Below are 22,664 nucleotides of genomic sequence, written 5' to 3' on the forward strand. Positions count from 1 at the left end.
TGCCCATGCACAGTTGCTATTCATATGGCTAGTGCTGTTCAATTATTGGCCAATGGTAACTCCAGGATGCAGGCAGCAGGAGACTCAGCAATGAAAATGCCATTGAATGTTGAGGGGTGATGGTTAGATTTTCTTTTGTTGGAGATGACTGCCTGGAACTTGGGTGGCACAAATGTTACTTGTAACTTGTCAGTCCAAGCCGGGTATCATCCAGGTCTTGCTGCATTTGGACGTGGACTGCTTCAGTCATGAAGGGTGCCGAACATTGTGTAATCATCAGCAAACAACCCCACTTCTGACTTTATGATGGAAAGAAAATAATTAATGAAGCAGCTGAAGATGATCTCTTTGAAATGTGGCATTCCCACATCTGGTTTGATGAGTGCAGGATGAAAAGCTTCAACAGCATGTCTCTTTTTCCAGTAATACTCAAATTAAATATCACTAAGTGATAAGAACATAAGAACATAAGAAATAGGAGCAGGAGTAGGCCATCTGGCCCTTCGAGCCTGCCCCGCCATTCAATAAGATCATAGCTGATCTGTCATGGCTCAGTTCCACATTCCCGCCCTCTCCCCATAACCCTTAATCCCCTCTCTTATCAAAAACCCATCATGATGATAAGTATTGTCCAACAGTTATCAGTTGAAGTGAGATTCCAGTAATACCATAATGTATTGATGCCATGGGCTGGATTTTCTGTTGGGGTCAGGATTTACATTTGATCTTAATGTCAGGATCATGACTGCTCACCACACAAAACACAACTCTGCAAGTGGTTACCAAATACACGTGCGGAACAATGTTTTTTGGTCTGTGTATGCCCGTGAGATTTTTAATGATTAGCACCACCGTATGCCTATTTTAATGTTAAAAAAAGCTCAAATTTAAAAATAAGGTCATGCATTGGTTGCAGTTACATCATAGTTTATATGTTGCCCTAACAATATGGAGTTAAAAATCCAACATAAATCGTTGCAGCATGCTCTGTCAGGTAAGGTCAGGAAATGCTCTATAATGAAGCATTAGCTTATAAAGTTATTTATTAGTGTCACAAATAGGCTTACATTAACACTGCAATGAAGTTACAGTGAAAATCCCCTAGTCGCCACACTCTGGCGCTTATTCAACTACACTGAGGGGGAATTTAGCATGGCCAATCCACCTAACCAGCACATTTTTCGGATTAGGATTGTTGCATGGGAGGAAACCCATGCAACACAGGGTGAAAATGCAAACTCCACACAGACAGTGATGCAAGCCAGGAATTGAACTTGGATTCCCTGCGCTGTCAGGCATCAGTGCTAACCACTGTGCCGTGCAGATTAGAATACTGAATGACAAATTGGTATATTCCCAGCTTCTCTGGGGTCTGGGTTACAGATTAACTTTGGTTTATGTGGTTCATCCACTGCTATAAGCATTACTGAAGTTGCAGAGCACAATGTGTTGAATATGAAGCAACAGAATGCATGCTTGCACCCACAATCCTTGATCTCCATCAGAAAATCTGGGGTTTAGAGGAAAATTACCTTTGGCCAATTTTGTGGTTGTGGTCATTTATCTTAAATCTTCCAACACAATTTTCACTAGATTAAGAGGTATCTATGTTGGTTTAGTAACACAAGTACAGCACCTGCCTCTCAATGCAATGGTTGCAGATTTAAAAAGCAATGCTCCCCATTGTTTAGCCTTGTCTGTCATCATGGAGAACAAGTTTGGTAGTTCCCTAGGGGCAGTAGATTAATGGAAAATTTGATAGTCATCTCATACCACTGGCAAGCTTTGTAGAGTCTCTTATTTAAATAGCTATCTTAAACTCACTTATACCTTGTTCCAGTAAATAAAAAATTAAACTGCATTATTTTGACCCAGTAATCTAACAAAGCATCTAACTCCCACCCTCGGACTTTAATGTAGAACTGCAGTACCAAGCAGTTGATAAAATTAGAGCAAAGAAAGGTAAAAAGAAATTCTCAAACTGAATGTATCTCTTCCTGTTTTAATATTCAAGGAACTTTAATCCATATGTATCAGAATTTCAGATTCTTAGTGGACAGCCAAATTATTTTTAGGCAACTCAAACAATCTAATTTCCAACCATATATGGGAAAATTAAAATAAGCAAGAAATTGAAGAAACCTTAGTCCCAGGTCCAAGAGTATGTGAATCTGCGTCAGCATCAATGTCATCTGGGAATAATCACATGCAACCCTAAACAAATACAACTCAGTCCAGCTGCTTGCTACAAATTAGCATGCTTCAATCCTGATGATAAGGCAACAGATTTTAAAATTTAAGTTAATATGCAACATATGACTCAATTTATTTGCCATCATTGTCCAAGTCTCTTTTAAAACTATTTAAAAAAGGAATGTGCTGTCGTTATTAACGACAAGCTTATCTTCCTTCTGCTACAATTCATGCTTGAATTCACAATTGCTGATGTTGCCTCTTCTCAAGAGGTTAGTTACAGATGACAACAGCTACAAAGTTTTCTTTCGAGTATAACTGTGCCAGGACTTCTGGACAGCTGGCTGGATCCTTCATTGTCTGCCAGAAGGCAGTGAGTTAGCCAAGATAGATTTTCACAAAGTAGGGTATCAAACCTTACACGGCCTATTGCACAGAAAGAAACTCACCTTTCCCAGATTTTCTTGCTCCAGGATATTACGATTATACTGCTCCCTAAAAATATAAAATAATTATTAAATCAATACCTGTTGCATGGTTTTTGCTAATTACTCAACTGGAATTACAAACAGTTTTTTCTGCAGTTACATAACAACTTAGCAATATAGAATCAGCAATTTGTACTAGAATATCTGAGTATCAGACCTATATTTAGTTAAACAATTATTTTGGCAGGTATTGCATGATCATTTTTTCCTAAAGTCTGAAAAACAATTTCAATGATGGATGACTTTAAAATGCTTTCTTCTGTATGAAAGTCTGAGAAACAATATTATCTTGGAAACCAAATTTTTTGAAAGATATATCCTAGAGAATTAACATTTCAAATAAGCAACTACATTAACAAGCATTTTTGCATCAAATATAGTTTGGTTATATTGGGGTTCTTACAGCCTCCCAAATAGGAAGCATTCTGTACCAGTAATTTAATGTGTGCACTTTCACAGTGAGCAAAGGATCATCCCTTATTACTAGGAATTCTTTTTATACTCCTTTCAGGAGCTGTTCTCCTCCAATGCATACATCTTGTACCTGACTCTCACCCATTCCAAGTCATTTATTCACACATTCTGACATGGCTACTAAGACAGTAAATTTGAATAATATTCTTTCAGAGGGTCATCTTCATCCACCATGGTAGTTATGGTGTGCCAAATTACTGAGAAAATTAGTACACCTATAGTACAATGTATTAATCTACTTATGCAAGTAGATTGCCAAAAGGAAAATAACTTTAATGTAAAATAAATCCATTTTTGTCCAAGTAGGAAAAGAATAAGATGGGAAAGTGGAAATCTTGTTTCAAGACAGTTGTACAAAGCTCTGAGATCTTGACATAAACTACAACGTGCATGCCACACCAAGGACTTAAATAAAGTATCCTTCATGAAAACTTCAGGTGGAATAGCCCTGGATTTGATAAATAGCAATATAAACTTTAACAACTAGTACAGAACTGTATCATGGTTTCTATTAACGGATCTTCACAGCATTCCTAATGGTGAGTTAGTGCAGAAGCTAAGTTGAAGAGCAAGAGAAATATTTCAGTGAGGAAGGTGCCAGGAAATTTGGGCAAATGAAATCGACAATAAGGTCTTGAAAATAAAAGATGGTGAAAGGTGAGATGTTCAAACAAGCAAAAAGTGGCATAAGAGTAAAGCGACATATTGAAATTGATCCAGAGATAAGACATGCTGCTACTGCCATCCGCGGCAGCTTAGATAAGAAATGCAATGGACGTGTAGCTATGTAGTGCAAATTCCTTGAGGAAGAATTCAAAAGATGCCAGGTTTTGGTAAGTGAGAAAAAAGAAACTGATCCATGGCTCAATAGTCCTAATGTGAACATCTACAAAATAACATGCTCAAAAATGTGAAGATAAATGCAAAAACTCACATTTTAGAGTTTGTACATTTACCTTAAGGCTTTTCTTCTTTCTTGTGGATCTGCAGAAACGTATAGTTTCATTTCGTCAGCAGCTCGTTGTATCTGTCTTTCAGTAATCTGTTCAATAGAAGACAATTCAAACATCTGCAAATCATTTTTTTCTCCCCAGAATATTTAAAATCAGTATTAATAAATAGTAATTTACCCATATGGGCAGTTACCTTTTTCAAGCAGTTGATGTAATGGTACCTAGTTTCCTCCTGTCCACATTCTTCTCTAAGCCCTTGGACTTCCTGCAAATGTTTTCAGTTTAAGAATCACTTGGCAGGATAAAAATTCTAACATATACCAACCCTACTTTGAATAATGTATGAAAGGAAACTTGCAAGTTAACTGAAATGATTTTTGGCTACAATTCACCATCATTAAAATTAGCTTAAATTGTTCTTCTTTTAAAAATCAAACAGCCTTTATCTAAACAAAACCTAGTTGCATAGGCCTCATGCATGATGAGGTCTATGCATACAGAAAAATGTATTTTGTAATATAATATGTAAAAATAACCACTGGTCCTTCAGAAAGCAGAGTTACTGTCTTTACTAGCAGCTGATCCTTGATAAGGACTACTTTACTGCTTTATAACTCTAAAAATTAAATTTACTTTACTCAGCCTCATCTTTAAAAGGAAGAAAAACTTGCATGATCTGGTCTTTTGCATGGAAGTGAACATATGCAGCATACAGCATCAGTGAACGGTTCTCCCAACTGATACAAAGCCTGCTCTGCCATTCAACAATAGCTGATATGTCTGTATTTCCAGTTCCATATTCCCATCTATTCCCAATGATCATGGAACCAGAGAAATGCTATAATGCAGAAAGAAGTCATGCTGCTCACTTATTTTAACCCCACTTTCCAGCACCTGGTCCACAGTCTTGCAGTTTACAGCACTTCAGATTAAGATCCAGGTACCTTTTAAATGATTTGAGCATTTCAGCCGCAACCACCAACTCAGGCAGTGAATTCTACACCCGTCACCCTTTGGTTAAACAGTTCTTTCTTACGTCTCCTCTAATCTTTCTAACAATTACCTTAAATCTGTGCCCTTGGTAATTGGCCTCTTAGCTAGGGGAAACAAGTCTTTCCTGTCTACCTAGTCTAGGCCGTTCATAATTTTGTACACCTCAGTTAGGTCAACCCTTATCTTCTTTTCCAAGAAAAATAACCCTAGCCTATCCAATTTCTCCTCATAACTGTAATTTTCAAGGCTTGGCAACATTCTTGTAAATCTCTCCTGACTCTCTCCGGAGCAACTATGTCCTTCGTGTAATGTGGTGACCAGAACTGTACACAAAATTCCATCTGTGGCCTAATCAGCATTTTATACAGCTCCATCATTGCATCCCTGCTTTTGAATTCAATACCTCGCCCAATAAAGGAAAGCATTCCTTTTTTTAAACCACCTTGTCCACCTGTACTGCCATCCCTCAAACACCTGTGCACATGCACTCCAAGCTGTCTCACTTCCTCAACCCCTCTCGATATCCTCCCGTTTATTGAGTTTGACTTGGTTTGTTTGTCCTTCTCAAATGCATTACCTCACTTTTCCAGAATTTCTTTTGCCACTTCTCCACCCACTCAACCAAACAATTGATGTAGTGCTGGGGTTTATTGCTATTCTCTTCACTATCAACTACACGTCCTTTTTTTGTGTCATCTGCAAATTTCCTAATCATGCTCTCACATTTAAGTTTAAATTATTAATATATACAGAAAACAGCAAGGGCTCTGACATAGAGCCCTGTGGAACAACACTGGAAACCAATTCTCATTCGCAAAGAAATCCATCAACAATTACTATATTTTCCTGTCACTGAACTAATTTTGGATCCAATCAGCCACCTTCTCCTGTATCCCTTTTCTGACCAACCTTCCATGTGGGACCTTGGCAAAATGCCTTACTGAAATCCATGTACACAATATCCGCTGCACTACCCTCATCAATCCTCCTCGTCACTTCCTCAAAAAAATTCCAAGTTAGTAAAGCACAAACTCCCCCTAACAAAACCATGCTTACTACCTTCGATTAATCTGTGCCCAACTGACAGTTTATCCTGCCTCTCAGAACTGTTTCCAATAATCTATCCACCTCTGAAGTTAGGCCAATCAGCCTAACAGTATAGTTTTCTGCCCTATTCCTTGAACACCTTTTAAACAATGACACAATGTTCTCAGACCTCCAATCATCTGGGACCTAATCTGTATCTAATAAGGATTGGAAAACAATTCTCATATTTCCTCCCCGGCTTCCTTCAACAGCCTGGGTTACAATCCATCTAATCCTGCTGATTTATCCAACTTGGATTCCCTAACAAGAATCCACTTCTGCCTTAAAATATATTCAGTGACTCCACTTCCACTGCTCCATAGTTGCACAACCCTCAGAAAAAATTCTCCTCATTTCTGTCCTATAAGGACGAGCCCTAATTTTAAGAGTATCCTGTACTTCTGGACTCGCTCACAAGAGGAAACATTCTTTCCACGACCATTCAGGATCTTGTACATTTTGATCAAGTCACTCAGCACTCCAGTGGAAATACGCCCAGCCTATGCAACCCATCCTCTGAAAAAGCCCATTCATTTCAGGTATCAATCTAGTAAACCTCCTTTGAACTGTCTCCAACACACTTGCATCCTTCCTTAAATGAGACAACAAAACTGCACACCGTATTAAAGATGTGGTCTCACCAATGCCTGTATTACGGAAGCTAAATTTCCTTATTTTTATGTTCAATTCCTCTTGTAATAAAGGAGAGCATTCTACTTGCCTTCTTGATTACATGCATTACCTGCATATAACTTTTTGTGAATCATGTACAAGAACACCTAGATTCCTCTGCACTTTGGAATTCTGCAGTCACTCTTTGTTTAAGTAATACTCTACCTTTTTATTCTTCCTGCCAAAGTGAACAGCTTCACATTTTCCCACATTATAGTTTGTTTGCCAGTTATCTATCCATTCACTCAACCACCTCCAAATCCATCTCCAAATCCTTGTCTTCTTCGTAACATACTTTCCTAGCTATTTTTGTGTTATCTGCAAATTTACCTTCTACACTTTTGTTCCCCTCATCCAAGCCTTGATATAACTTGCAAAAGATTGAGACCCTGGCAGACCCCTGCAGGACTCCACTAATCACATTCTGCCAATTAGACAAAGGCCAATTTATACATACTCTCTGTTTTCTGCCAGCTAGCCAACCTTCTGTCTGGGCTAATATGTTATCACCTACATCATGAGCTTTTAGCTTCTGCAAAAGCTTTGAATCAATGAAGAAAGTCATTAGTTGCATAAAACCTTGGTAAATCACTTAAATGTACATTTCCTTGGACAAATGAAATAACAAACATGGAGATGTTAAAGATGTTGCTGCTCTAGCCTGGAAAGATCCCAACACACAAAAATTCAGGACTCCAGCTAGCAGTACCATCCTTTCTCTGTTCTGAGTTGCAAGTCTGCTTGCAAGTGGTAGTAGGTCATGTGAGCGCTTCCTTCATAAAATGAGGTAGATGCAAATATCCATTCTGTCTTAGGCTGTTATCAGAAAAGTCTTCCTGGAAGATCCTGGGTGGATAAAGCCTCCTGCTGACATCCCTCTTCCCTTCCTCTCTGAAGGCAGATTGACCTCTTCTCTGCTACCTCTGCTCCATCTGCCTCTCATGCTGCAAGCAAGGTGCATGATTATTGTAGCGCCCATGAGTGGAAATAAGTGGTTTGATCAGAACCCTTGAAGTCAAAACCAAGGCAATCTCCATGTGCAGCACCACTTCCTTCAGCTTCACCAGCCAAAACGGTGTACATATCATTAAAGTAATCGGTACTAAGGTACCAAGATTTTACAAGTATATAGTCATATACATGAATGCTATCCTATTTTCAAATAGGATTATATATCCAGAAACTAATAATTTAACATGAAAATAAATTCAATTCATTGTTGTCAATGTAACATTAAAAACAGCTTTAATTAATTTGGAACTCCTTTGAAAAATGAATGAAGGATTATCTTGTTATAACAGCTTCAAACAGCACTGAGTCATACTAAACAAAAAGTCCCTGACTAAATTCCCAGTTTGAGTTAGCAAGGACAGCAACTGTGGTGCAATATTGTGTCCAGACAAAAAACAGCCATTGTTCTTCAGCAAGGTACTTTGAATCTCTCTACCAGCACGAGTCCTTTCCTTCAGAAAAGGCAAAAGAAAATTCTCAAATTTGGTTATTTCTACATTTGAATAATAATAATAGAGAACATTTTCACACTCTTGTTTTCTGTATTGATTCCATGAGATTTAGTTAGTTATTTTGTAAGTTTTCCTCAACAGTACAGCACATAGCCAGTGGTAGCTACTAAATAAGCAAACAAAAACAGGAAATGCTGGAAAATCTCAGCAGGTCTGACAGCATCTGTGGATAGAGAATAGAGCTAATGTTTTGACTCAGGATGAACCTTTGTCAGAGTTGAAGAAAAGGAAAATAAGACAAGATTTATATTATGGCAGTGGTGGGGTGCTGTAACTGATAGGGATGACATGAATAAAAAGACAAAGGGAATATGATGATAAAGGCTAGGAATGATGCTGATTGCATCCATTAAGAGATCGAAATGTATAAATGAGAAAACAAAGGTGCAGAGTGTAGGAATGTGGCAGATGGCCCTAATGGAGGAAGGGGGTGAAATAAGATGGAAAGCAAGATTTTAGGAAATGGAAACATAAAAATAAGAATATAAAGTAATAAAAATGGATTAATGAGATGAAAAGAAGTAATGAAATAAAATGAAATAAAGAGAAACGGAATGGAAGGGACAACAGAGTTCATGCTTTGAAGTTGTTGAAATCAATGTCCAGTCCAGAAGGATGTAGAGTGCCTATTTGGAAGATGGAGTGCTGTTCCTCCAGTTTATGTTGGGCTTCACTGGAGCACTACAAAAAGCAAAGGACACTCAGGTGGACAGGGCAGCAGGGTGGTGTGTTGAAATAGCAAAAGATGGAAAGGGCTGGGTCCTGTTTGTTGATGGACAAAAGGTGTTCTGTAAAGCAGTCACCTAGTCTATGTTTGGTCTCTCAGATGTAGACTAGATCACATTGGGAGTAGCGAATGCAACAGATCAGTTTAAAGGAGGTGCATGTGAAGCACTCTGCACTTGAGTGTTTGGGCCCTGGGATGGCGAGCAGGAAGGAAGTGAAGGGGCAGGTGTTGCACTTTCTACGATTGCATGGGAAGGTGCCATTGGCAGTGAGTGAGGTGTTGGGTGTGATAGAGGAATGGATTAGGGTGTCCTAGAGAGAACAGTCCCTGCAGAATACTGACAGGGGAAGAAAGGGGGAAGAAGTGGCATCATGCTGGAGTTAGTGGAAATGGCAGAGGTTGATCCTTGGACTGCGGAGGCCGACAGGGTAAAAAATGAGGACATGGGCGACCCTATCCTGGTTCTGGGAAGGAGCGGGGGCGGGGGGGGGGGGGGGGGGGGGGGGGGGTGAGAAAATACGTGAAATATGCAGGACTTATTCCTACCTGTTCAAGCTTAGATCGATTACTTTCCAATCCTGCTGCGCAACTGTCATACAGTGATTTTTTTTCTTCGTACTCTTGAGTTAATTCCTAGTGCGAAATGGCAAAACGTCACATAAATGAAACAATGACTTGCAGTGTGCGACATTAAAACAAGTTGCGTCCTTGTCAATCACAGGTCAAGACCTTGTATTTTCAAATTCACTTACAATTATTAGCTCAAGTAATCTAAACAGATGTATACCAAACCAAACACTTGGATATGGAATGAAATAGCAATACTTTATATTTAGGGTCTAACAATTGATTTGCTATTGAATGCCAAAAATGTGAGCTTTGTGTTTGTTGAAGGCCAATTATTCCCCATATAATACTCCTTCCAGCACTTCCCTGTACAATTATAGCTGTTCTATGGTTGGTATGTAATTGCAATTTGTCTGCCATATGCAACAATACAATCTGGTAAACCAATTTAATGCTTTGATTTAGCAAGCAACTGATAATCATACAGACAAGTAACATATTCACCACCACCCACTTTGTTGTTTAAAGACCACGACCTACTTGACACTTTTGTCGCAATGGTCGTAGTTCTTTGATGACAGGAGCCAAGGCAGTCTTCTTTTCAGCAATAAGGGCATTAAGCTTCTTTACCTGCAGAAATGTTTTCAACAACAAATGATTATTACCAATTTGAGGTCAGTACATTGCCACTTAGAGCATTTCTTTTTCACTTACTCAATGGGAGTGAGATCGTACCTGCCTCCATGCTCCTGTGGCAATGAGGTCGGAGAATTTGGCAGCCAGCCAAATCTCCATTCACTGCAGCAGAATGGGAAAATCCCACTGATGTGAACGATAAGATTCTGGCCCAAGTCTCTTTGTCTCCACAAAGAGTACGAAATACGAAGTTAACGTGTACACATTAACATTTCACCAATGCAATGCAGTTTGAACCCAATATTTTTTTGTTGTGAATTTTTATAACTTAGATATACATCCATTTCTATGGAATCAAAAACCTCATTTGGTTTATTATTCCTGACCAGGCACAGTTAATGTCGCAGGACAGAAGTATGTGTTATAATCGTTTCATTCCAACTACTGACATCCTTCATTTTGCCAAACATCACGAGTTGAATTTTTAAAATAGCATCTGGCACTGATGAAGTGAACAAACAGACCAAAAAACTTCCCAAGACTGCTGTTGTCCACTTCCTTGTGGTCAGCCTCAGAGTTTTCTTGCCAACTGTGTGAAAGCAGATTGTACTTCACTTAGTTACACATGGGACCCAGCAATCACAACAGGGAAGAAAAATACCTTTAAAAGCAAATAGGCCTCAGCCCAATAAAACAACATTTAAAGGGCTCATGGCACTAGATTTAAAGGGCACATATTTCTAAGAAAGAAATACAGCAGTAATGTGAGATCTTAATTTGTTATGCTAAAACATAATAAAACAAACACTCTGCTTATGTCATGAATGCGCATGGAAATCTAACCAGTTTGGATATGTACTGAATGACCTCAAGTGTTTTTTTCTTTGTTATTAATAAATTGTTACATTCTCAAGCAACAAACTAGCTCTCTAATTAATTGAGTGACAGCAATGGTGCTGCAAGGGGATTATATACCGTACTTCTTTTGAATCAAAATGCAATACATCATTACCGGACTACATTTTTCATGAAGTTGTTACAGAGTATGTTAGACTAAGAGAATTATGAACACTAAATGGACTGTTATAACTTAACTTAACTTTGAACTGTTTTACAAATTGTTGCATTTTTATTATTCAACTGAAATTTCAATTAGCTTAGTCAATCAAGTTTCCTTCTTTGTTTTAAATTATTACACTTGCTATAAACAGTAGGGCTAAATTATTGAACGATAGGCAAGTGAATTCAACAATATTGCTTGGGTCAGATGCCTAATGGCTAGGAAAATGTATTGTTGTGATGAACAACAATTTTTAGAAAGACTGGGAAGGAAATTGACAAGTTAAAAAAAAATACAAAATTAAGTTTGTTCATCTTCCCTGACAATTTAAAATAGTTATGTCATAGATAGCTACTGTACACAATTGTGAAATTGACAAAAAATGCATTCCACTCGTTTGCTCCAGAATTTAAAGATCACTCCTGAAAGGTTGAAGTGATCTCACACAACTTGTTCACATAAATCACACTGATGTAAACTTGTTTAATTTTTAACTATCCAAGTTCTTGCACAGCATCTTGATGCAAAAAAAAATCAACCTTTCTTAAATACATTTCAGATTGAGATCAGCCAAGTGTGGCTCAACACAAAACCAATGCAAGTCAAACTCTGCATTTTCACCACAATACTGACTAACCTTCTTCACCTTGAGGCTATTTTAATCTGAAGTGAAATCATGAATGGGAAAATCTGTCCAAAGTCCAATCCTTTCTCATTGAATTCTACTCACCATTCATTTCATAACAACTGAATTTCATGTTATTACATTGAAAAATAATACAAAAAAACTTGTTCCTGAGCCACTGGCTGCACATTGAAAGGCATGTTGTATCTTTTTAATATTTATTGGCCAAATTTGCTTAATTTTACCTACTGCTAAAAAATAAGTTATGGAGTTGATGTTTTCCACTTCCTGAGCATAACTGCGCTGTTATCACCAGCGATAAATTGTTGTAATGAAAATTCAAATATATTCACAGATATTACTGGAAAAAGTAAATCAAATTCCTTAGCATTGCTCCTTATTCTCACTACAAAATGTTTAGTTGAGGATCACCATTGGCAAATGATAAGCTTTATATATGTTCCTCTATATGTGCACTGCCAGCCTTATTTTTATATGATTAAATACTCAAATATGAAATAGATTACAAGTGCTTAAAATTAAAAAACAACCATTTTGTCCTATTTTCAAAATAACTCAAAAGGAAGATATTTCAGATAGGGGACTATTCAGAAAATAAATAATAGCAGCATTAAAAAGTGCCTTACGTTAACATATTTAAAAGCACTTAATGTGACAGTCTTTTTTGCAATATGATGATTATAAAGTTAATGGTACTGTAAATAGGAAAAGATCATAGTGTGAAAATTTTCTTTCCCATATCATCAAACGGTCAATATTTTATTGCTACTTCAAGTCCTCCACATATTAAGAATTTTTCACGATCAAACCATCCAAAGGAGCTTAGAGTCTGCTGATACTACAGAAGATGCAGATTTATCTTCATTCTGTCATTAAGGTCAGTATAAAGTAATTATAATTTCTGAGAAATGTGTTTTTTTTAAAACAATGTCACAATTGATTAAGGGGATGCTAGCATTCATTTAATGCTTTGCAGTGGGATTGGAAAATGTGGAAGGACATGGCTTTAAATGAGAAAATACAACATGTCTTAACGTAATGGATCCAGAACTGGTTTGCCTGCAGAAGGCAGAGTGTGGTTGTGGATGGGTCTTTTTCTGCATGGAGGTCGGTCACCAGTGGAGTGCCCCAGGGATCTGTTCTAGGACCCTTGCTGTTTGTCATTTTCATAAATGACCTGGATGAGGAAGTGGAGGGATGGGTTAGTAAGTTTGCCAACGACAAAGGTTGGTGGTGTTAGTGGATAGTCTGGAGGGATGTCAGAAGTTGCAGCGAGACATAGATAGGATGCAAGACTGGGTGGAGAAGTGGCAGATGGGCTTCAATGAGGATAAATGTGTAGTGGTCCATTTTGGCAGGTCCAATGGAATGAAGGAGTACAATATCAAGGGTAGGACTCTTCGCAGTGTTGAGGAGCAGAAGGACCTTGGGGTCTGGGACTCTTAAATCAGCCTTGCAGGTGGAGGATGTGGTCAAGAAGGCGTATGGTGTGCTAGCCTTCATTAATCGAGGGATTGAGTTTAGGAGTTGGGAGGTAATGCAGCAACTTTATAAGACCCTTGTCAGACCCCACTTGGAGTACTGTGCGCAGTTCTGGTTGCATCACTACAAGAAGGATGTGGAAGCTATTGAAAGGGTGCAGAGGAGATTTACAAGGATGTTGCCTGAATTGGGAGGCATGCCTTATGAAGATAGGTTGAGGGAGCTAGGTCTCTTCTCCCTGGAGAGTCGAAGATTGAGAGGCGACCTGATAGAGGTTTATAAAATGTTGAGAGGTATAGATAGGGTGGATTCTCGGAGGCTATTTCCCAGGGCTGAAATGGTCGCTACGAGAGGACACAGTTTTAAGGTGCTGGGAAGCAGGTACAGACGAGATGTCAGGGGTAAGTTTTTCACTCAGAGGGTGGTGAGTGAGTGGAATCGGCTGCCATCAATGGTGGTGGAGGCGAACTCGCTGGGTTCTGGATGAGTACATGGGATTTAATGGGATTGAGAGTTATAGATAGGCCTGTTAGGTATGGATATGATCGGTGCAATTTGTGGGCTGAAGGGCCTGTTTGTGTTGTAGTGTTCTATGTAATCTGTGCAAGAATAAAGCATTTTCATCTACTAATATGTTGAACTGAAGGAAAGAAATAATATGTAAATTCCAAAGTTTTGTTGGGACAAAAGAATGACAAAATTTTGGTTGCTAGTTTATCTTTATGCAAACTACATTTTACATTTTTTGTAAAAAAATGACTAGATGAAGAAATTATTGGGAGGATATGGGAATTATACAATGAATTGATTTAATAGGCTAACAACTAGCAATATATTATGTATTGGGCATAATGTGGAAAAGGCATACTGTATCATAATTTTAATAATTCTTAATTTCAATTCAAACATAGTCCTTCATAAATGTGCAACTAATGAATGAATTTTGGGTTTCATTAAAAGATGGATCACCATTTCAGACATCTCATCAAGTGTTCGTCCCTTTACTTCATCCAACTCGCTCTTCAATGCAGATACTCGCTCCAGCTCCTCCTGAGTGTCACTGAAGCCAGTAATACCATGCTTCGCTTCGACTGCTTGCTGTAACACAGTTTGACAAAATTATGAAAAGACTAGGTACATAAGGAACTCAGCCGGCCTTTTATATCATAAACAATTATAAGTCTCATCAATTCAAGCCCAACAGCTTGTACATTTATTTGTGGGTTGCTGAAAATTTCAACAATTTGATGTGGTTAGCACATATAGCATCTAAAATTAATCATTTTCTTCTACTCCAGTGGAAATGTTATAACCTCTTGACGCATGAGTAGCCACTGCATATACCATGAAAAAACTCTAAGATATTTTAAAATACATAGATTAGAGATAGCCTATTTTTTGCCCTGTATGAGTGATTTGTTCTGCTTACTAGATTCAGTCCACATCTGCACTCAGTTTCACCTTGCAAGATGAATTTAATGAGCCCTCTGACATTCCAGCACAGGTAGTGAGGGGGAACAAGAAAAAGAAAAATTGTCAGGGACTGTTTGTCCACTCTTCTGCCAACTGAATGAATAAAGCAGCATTGAATATAAACAATGCAAGAAATTATGACATATGTGAATTAGGCCATTTCCAGAATTAAAGGGCAAAGCAGCTGAAGACACATCTGCAGATAGTGGAACAAAGGAAATTGACGGTACACAAGAAGCTAAAATTAGAGAAATGCAGAAATGTTTTAGGGTTAAAGCGTAAGAGGGTGGTACAGAAATAGGGATGGGTGAAAACATGGAGGGATATGGAAACAAGAATAAAACATTTAAGATCAATCTCTTGCTGGATTAGGGGTCAATATAGGTTTGTGAATTAGGGGTGCTAGGTGAGTGGGATTTGGTGCGACTTAGGATATCAGCAGCAGAATTTTGAGTGCATTCAAATTGATAGACTACTGACTTTTACCTTGAGGAATTAATGAGCCTGACTGTTTTAAGGGAGCTGCATTAACGGATTATTATTAACTTGGGCTGTTTCAGTTATCAAGTAAGTTCTACTCTATACTAAGTATAACCTTAGATCACAGAACTGGAAATAACTGTAACAAGGATAGCTCCTTTACAAATACATACTGTCCAAGTGCTCCAAGAGAACAGGACAACCTAAAGAATTTTGTAGCAAGCCAATTTCTGGAACTATTTCTGTAGCAAGTGACCACTAACGCCAGGTAATAACTTCTGCATTCAAATACTGGACTTGCAAAGACAAAGCTTTGTTGTTATCATATGATTCTACTTTGAATGTTGAGTTGAATTTATTCTGCTCTAGTATAACAACAGATTTTTCAACATTACTGGTGTTTCTTTTTAAATCCACAAAAGGACAGAAATAGATTGAGACCAATATTAATTCCTTGCAATGAGTTACATTTTAAAATGGGCACAACATAATTCAAATCTCTGTACAACCAAAATTGAATAAATATGGATAAATTTATATACTCAGCTATCTGAAGAACACTCCACATGGCTGAAGATAAAAACTGTAAATGCCAGCTGATAGCAACTTGTACTTTTCTAGTGTTATTTAAAGGCATGGGTCCTTGCAGAGTTGACTGATATAGTTTCATGGAAAGTTGTGTCATTTCACTTTTTTTTTATTGTGTCTCAGAGTGATCTCAAATTGGACAGCAAGTATATTGAAAGCCAGGATTGCATATTACCAGCTGTTGCTGTATGGCTTCATGCCGCTGTTTGAGAATTTCTTCTGTTCTCTGCAGCACACCATATTCTGTTCTTAGCTCTGCTAGTTCTTGACGTTTCTTCTTATACACTGTGCTCTTACTACGAAGTTTGCTGACATAGCGTTTGAACTAGAAATAGTGGAAATTGAAGGGGAATAAGTGAATATGATCAGTGGTAAGAATAGATTTGGAAGTCTAATTTCCAAAGCACAACAAACAATAAAATCAAAGATGTTAATAGTTTCACAACTGACAGCAATCTCAGTTCCTACAGGACAAAAGACAGACCGGCAATGCTAAACCACAAGAGGCTCAATCTCTCAGACAATGGGCCATCTTCTATTTAAAGAAGTGTCTTGGTCAGGAAGCCAAAAATATTCTCACTGATGCTGTGCAAAATCATCAAATCCAGAGCTTCCCCCTCAACAATCTCATTGTTCGCTTATAAACTCCATTAGTTTGGAAATTGAAACAGTCAAACAACTTGTATAATTCATATGCAAGTTATGTAGGTTTCATGCTTTATAAATGTACGTGATATTTTGTAACCAAGTTGATTGTTTGCGTAAAGTCAGCAAATAAACCAAGATATTCTGCTATTTTGTTAGTTGTTTGGATTTACCCTCATTTAATTTTATACTATGTACTCATTTGCATGTAAATATGTTCAGCAGATATTATAATACAAAAGATAATTTCCATATTATTAAAGCGTACTGAAATGCTTTTTATGCAATTTCCGGCTGGCTTTGTTTGCCACTGAAACAGTAATTCAAGAAAATATTTTGTTTGAAATATTTCCTTTATAAATAAACCCTACACCACATTTTCCACAGTTACAAGATGCAAAAAGTTAAATAAAGGTCATTTATACAAAGGACAAATATATAAATCACCAATTCAGTTTATTTACATCTGCAGAATGATTCTGAAAGGCAAACTTATGATCTGTGATGGGAACTTTGTTACACAGCATTCACTAATCTGGCATACCAAAGTATTTTTTTCCTCTGGGGACCAACAAAAGTACATCTGCTTCAATGTCCGAATCATCTTTTCACTTTCCTTGTGGGTGATGATTGTTTAATTTCAAATGCAACAGCAAATTTCTGACAAAAATATCAAGTGGTCTGTTAATGAATATTTAATTGTTCAGAATTTAAATTGCGTAAGAAAAACATTCTTTGATGCCTTTCTACATGGAGCCCTTTTTATAATTCATACTTCTTTCCAAATCTTTGAGCTTGTATTCTCAGTGAGAAAAAGGTTCCACAAACAGCCCTTGTCTTGCAAGAACCTAAACTTGTATTATCGTGTGTCAGAAATGGGATAGTATCGAACAATTAACAATTAGTACAGCACATATGAGACAATGTAGGATGCCCAATATGCACTCTTATCTACTCAAAAATGTCATAAATACATATTATGCAATCTTATATTCAGGTTAAAACTAATAGTTACCATTTAATTATGAGTAAGGTAATTACATAGAAGTGGCAAAAACAGCAATAGATTTAGATATATGAAATAGGAAAACAATAAATATTGTATCTGGAGTTCAAAACATCTCCCTCAGAACATACTTTTACACACTCCAAAATCTTCAAGAAGTATTTTGTCATAGCCTTATTTGATGAAATATTTGCACAATGTGAGGTAATGACCCAAAATTTAGTGAAGATTTGTGCTCATCTGCATTGGGTTAGTTTCCTAGCCCTCTGATCCCCTAGAATATTCAGCATTTGTCTGAGCTTTTGTCTTCCCCCTTCTTTAACCCACTTCAGGCATCTCTCTTTAAGTCCATCCCTCTACCTCTCCTCTTTCTATTGACAAACTTGAAAGCTTTGATCAAAGAAAACTTTATTTAACAGTACAGTTTAACTATAATAAATGAATTTGTTATAGTTTAAGATTTAATATTTGAACAATACTTAGACACTACATGATGCAATTTTTAACTGCTAACTGACCTCTATTAGTTCCAATTTAAGCAACATTCCTTTTACAGACTTAAAGTTTATTTATTGGTCCCAAGTAAGGCTTATAGTAACACAGCTATGAAATAATTGTAAAATTCCCCTAGTCACCACACTCTGGCACCTGTTCAGGTTGATTCATCTAACCAGCGCATCTTTCAGAACGCGGGAGGAAACTGGAGCACCCAGAGGAAACCCATGCAGACATGGGGAGAACATGCGAACTCCAAATAAATAGTGATCCAAACTAGGAATCAAACCTGGGTCCTTGGCACTGAGGCAGCAGTGCTAACCACTGTGCCCCCATGCTGCCCCCACTTACAACCCCTCTTCAAAAATCAGTCAGCAAACTAAAGTACATCTGAAACAAAACCAGGCAGTCTTACATGTTTATTATCAGAGAGACGGCGTACATGTGCGACAGGGCCTGAGACATCTCACTTTGACAGTCCAAGCAGCAACTTCCACAGAGAAAGACAGGGAAACCTCTTGCTTATTTCGGAACCCAGCAGTAACTGCCTGTTTTTTCCTGTGAGCTTAGCTCCTTCCCTTAAGCACATGACTGTCTCTATCAACCTAATCAAAACCCTGCTCTGAAAATCCAGGGGAGGAACCAAACAAACGAAAATGCATTAACTCAGGTTAAAACAAACACATTCCAAGCTAAAATCAATCATTAGCCTTCTTCCACCTGCATCCTCAGCACGTGAGCTGCCTGTTGCCAAGACAAATTGGCACCATATAAAACAGAGCTGACTTTCAAACATACCTCTTAAAAGAAACATGATAAAGTACATTTCTTCAGGGCATAGTATCACAAATGTAAAAAGAGATCATCATATAAACATTGCTTTTCCAAATCAGGTACAGTCCAACAGCAAAAATAACAGCCCTGCCCCTTTACAATAAGAAGTCTGACAACATCAGGTTTAAGTCCAACTGATTTATTTGATAGTAAACTCACAAGCTTGAGGTTTCCCTCTTCGTCAGGTGAATGAAGAGTTCTGGCCTTAGACAGGGTATATAACAGCATCAGAGGCCAGAACTCTTCATTCACCTGACAAAGAGGGAAACCTCGAAAGCTTGTGAGTTTACTATCAAATAAATCGGTTGGACTTAAACCTGGTGTTGTCAGACTTCTTACTGTGTTTACCCCAGTCCAATGTCGGCATCTCCACACCTTTACAATAAACAGGATTTATACATGGAACATAGGATACCATTATATCATCCCTATTCACTGGATGCCTAAAAGGTAATTCAAAGGTTAGCACATGAAGCATTGTAGACATGTGCTTCTCAGTTTGGCACAGTTGGTGCTTTGAACCAGTCTCAAATTAACCACAGCTCACACAATGAATGAAAGGCAACCAATCTTTGCTTATTATGCAAAATTAGCTCACAAATTGATTCCTTCCTAAAGGCACTACAGCAGACTGGTTTAAAATCAAATGTGAAAACACTGAAGCAAGACTGCTGCAATCTTTGTCATTTTTAATTTTGATTGGCTTAAACTGATAGTTTTAAATTTAGAATGCATAAGTGAAATATTTTTCTTGCATGGTAGGGTATTAGATCCCTCCCATTTTCTTCCTGTGGCAAACATAATAAGAGAACAAGAGCTAAGAGAACAAGCAGATGAATCTTCATAAGGATCTACCACTGAAACTTTGAACCAGCAGCTGTGTAGGAATTATATTTTTTAGTTTAGTCCCCCTCCTACATGCATGGGAATGCACCTGCCCTCTGCTAAAAGCTGTCCCAAGCAAAACAAGCACAACCATATGCTAATAGTTTATTTTGATTAGTTCCATTTAATTCCTAAAACCTTTACATAACTTGACCCTTTTAACCCTCTCATTGTGCTCTCTGTCAATGCCAGTTACCTCCCTCAATACCTCCAAAATTCTTTTTGCATCCTCAAATACCCATTCCATTATTTTCCCTCATTGTCAGATGATTCCTTTCCTAATGCTCATGCCTTTTGCCTCAGATACTAAATCATCTGCTCCTCACAGGTGAATGGAAAAGACTCCATGATATTATTGCAAAGACAAGCAGAGAATTCTCTTTGGTGCACAGGGGCAATTATTTATCCTTCAACCAACATCGCCAAGACAATATTTATTCCTCAACCGACATCACTAAAACAATGTCAACATTATCACATTGCTGTTTGAGAGAGCGTGCTGTGAACAAGCCGGCTGTAAAACATTTGTGATGGCCTGGTGTTGTTCAAGGTGGAAATGTAAATCCTTCTTTCAATCTAAATGAGCCACATCTCAAAATAAAAATTAAATGGATGGAAATCTACAAGCTGGAGATATGCAATTTTCTGATATGCAATCTCAGTATGCATCGGGAATGCAGAGGTATAAGGTTTGGTGTTCGACTGGATAATACTAATAAATAAAAATAATTTAATAAAATACTCAGAATATTATTTGAGACATACATCAGTTGATTTTTTCACAGCAATCAGTAGTAATCTATTCTCCTCAAACATTTAAAAAAAATTTCACCATAAACAAAGTAAACATGTTTGCTGATGCTTCTGTTTACATGCATTCCTAACAATTGTATTATTAATATATTTAAATAAATTCCAACTTTCTCTCAAGTATCCTTACTTGAGGAAGGACGTCCTTGCTAGTAAGACAGTGCAGCAAAGGTTTACCAGGCTGCTTCCTGGGATGACAGGTCTATTATAAGAGGAAAGACCAAGTCGGTTAGAATTATATCCATTGTACTTTCGAGGAATGAAAGGGGATCTCATTGAAACTTATAAAATTCTGACAGGATTAGACAGGGTAGATTCAGAAAAAATGTTCCAAATGGTGGGGCAGTCCAGAACTAGGGGTGATAGTTTAACAATAAGGGGTAAACCTTTTAGGACTAAGGCAAGGAAAAGTTTTTCACACAGAAAGTGGTGAAACTGTGGAATTCACGAACACAGAAAGTGGTTGAGGCCAAAACATTGTGGGATTTCAAGAAGAAATTAGACACAGCTCTTGGGGTTAAAGGGTTCAAGGCATATAGGGGCTTGGGGGGAGGGGGGGGCCGAAAGAGGAGGAACCAGGGTCTTTAATTTGATGATCAGCCATGATCAAAATGAATGCTGGATCAGGCTTGAGGGGCTGAATGGCCTACTCCAGCTTCTATTTTCTGTATTATTGGAATACTTCCAACATGTTATCAGCAACACAATGGGAAATCTGCTCATTTACCATGTTGCATTTTTTACATTTGTGAATAAACGATAGGGGCAGAGCAAATGGCTCCAAGTTAAGGAAAATACTGTGGAAAGTACACTTGAAGTGGGCTTGAGAGAAGCCCAGAAGATCAAAGAGCGCAGCCAAACGTTGGTGACTCTGTGCTGCAGCCATAAGGGCAAAGGTACCTTTTGGAGCAATGGTGTTCTGTTTGCACAGCCAAAGATCTGAAATTATGCATGGAAGGTGAAGTCTAAGTGTTCACTGAGATTCAGAGGAAGTTTATCTTCGAAGGCAAGATTGAAATCCTAGAGGTGGATTTTTGTTGAAGCTGCCCAAATAGAAACAATGTTTCGAGAGAATTCACAGAAGCACAGAATCCTATAGTGCAGAAGAGGCCCTTTGGCCCATCAAGTCTGCACCAAAGCACGAAAGACCCTGACCTGCCCATCTCATCCCACTTGCCAGCACTTGGCCCATAGCCTTGAATGTTATAGCATGTCAAGTACTCATCCATGTACTTTTTTAAAGGATGTGAGGCATCCCGCTTCCACCAGCCTCCCAGGCAATGCATTCCAGATCATCATCACCCTCTGAGAAAAAAGATTTTTCCTCAAATCCCCTTTAAACTTCCTGCTCCTCATTTTTAACTTGTGTCCCCTCGAAACGGACCCTTCAACTAAGGGGAACAGCTATTTACTATCCACTCTGTCCATGCCCCTCGTAATCTTGCGCACCTCAATCAGATCGTCCCTCAGTCTTCTCTGCTCCAGAGAAAACAACTCAAGCCTATCCAACGTCTCTTTATAACTTAAATATTCCAACCCACGCAGCATCCCGGTGAATCTCCTCTGCACTCCTCCAGTGCGTTCACATCCTTTCTTTAACGTGGCGATTAGAACTGTGAATGGTACTCCAGCTGGGGCCTCACCAATGATCTATACAACTCCATCATGACCTCTCTGCTTTTGTAATCTATACCGATTGATAAATGCAAGCATACCGTATAACTTTTTCACCACACTATTAACCTGCCTTTCCACCTTCAGAGGTCTATAGACAAACATGCCAAGGTCCCTTTGTTTTTCGGAACCTCCTAGTGTCAGACCTTTCATAGTATGCTTCCTTGTCAAATTACTCCTTCCAAAGTGCATCACCTCACACTTTTCAAGGTTAAATTCCATCTACCACTTATCTGCCCATTTGACCATCTTGTCTATATCTTCCTGTAGCCCA

The 22,664-nt window shown here is 38.2% G+C and overlaps 1 protein-coding gene and 1 long non-coding RNA gene across 2 annotated transcripts in view; one reads left to right on the plus strand and one right to left on the minus strand.

The window, feature by feature from the left end:
* LOC145355867 (uncharacterized) overlaps positions 1-14,538 on the plus strand; it is a 44,216-nt gene extending 29,678 nt beyond the window's left edge. Inside the window, exons 2-3 of the long non-coding RNA XR_013889052.1 lie at positions 12,794-12,895; positions 14,461-14,538. This is a non-coding gene — a long non-coding RNA (uncharacterized LOC145355867). The remainder of the gene's footprint in view (positions 1-12,793; positions 12,896-14,460) is intronic.
* The window catches only part of ift81 (intraflagellar transport 81 homolog), an 84,430-nt gene that overhangs the window by 20,510 nt on the left and 41,256 nt on the right, over positions 1-22,664 (minus strand). Inside the window, exons 12-18 of the mRNA XM_080208296.1 lie at positions 16,217-16,366; positions 14,470-14,598; positions 10,217-10,306; positions 9,656-9,742; positions 4,302-4,373; positions 4,112-4,197; positions 2,643-2,688 (exon numbers count right to left, since the gene is read on the minus strand). Of these exons, the coding sequence (XP_080064422.1) occupies positions 2,643-2,688; positions 4,112-4,197; positions 4,302-4,373; positions 9,656-9,742; positions 10,217-10,306; positions 14,470-14,598; positions 16,217-16,366 (660 nt within the window). The remainder of the gene's footprint in view (positions 1-2,642; positions 2,689-4,111; positions 4,198-4,301; positions 4,374-9,655; positions 9,743-10,216; positions 10,307-14,469; positions 14,599-16,216; positions 16,367-22,664) is intronic.

The sequence above is a fragment of the Carcharhinus amblyrhynchos genome, chromosome 20 (genome assembly GCF_965287045.1).
Source record: "Carcharhinus amblyrhynchos chromosome 20, sCarAmb.v2.hapA, whole genome shotgun sequence".
NCBI lineage: Eukaryota > Metazoa > Chordata > Chondrichthyes > Carcharhiniformes > Carcharhinidae > Carcharhinus > Carcharhinus amblyrhynchos.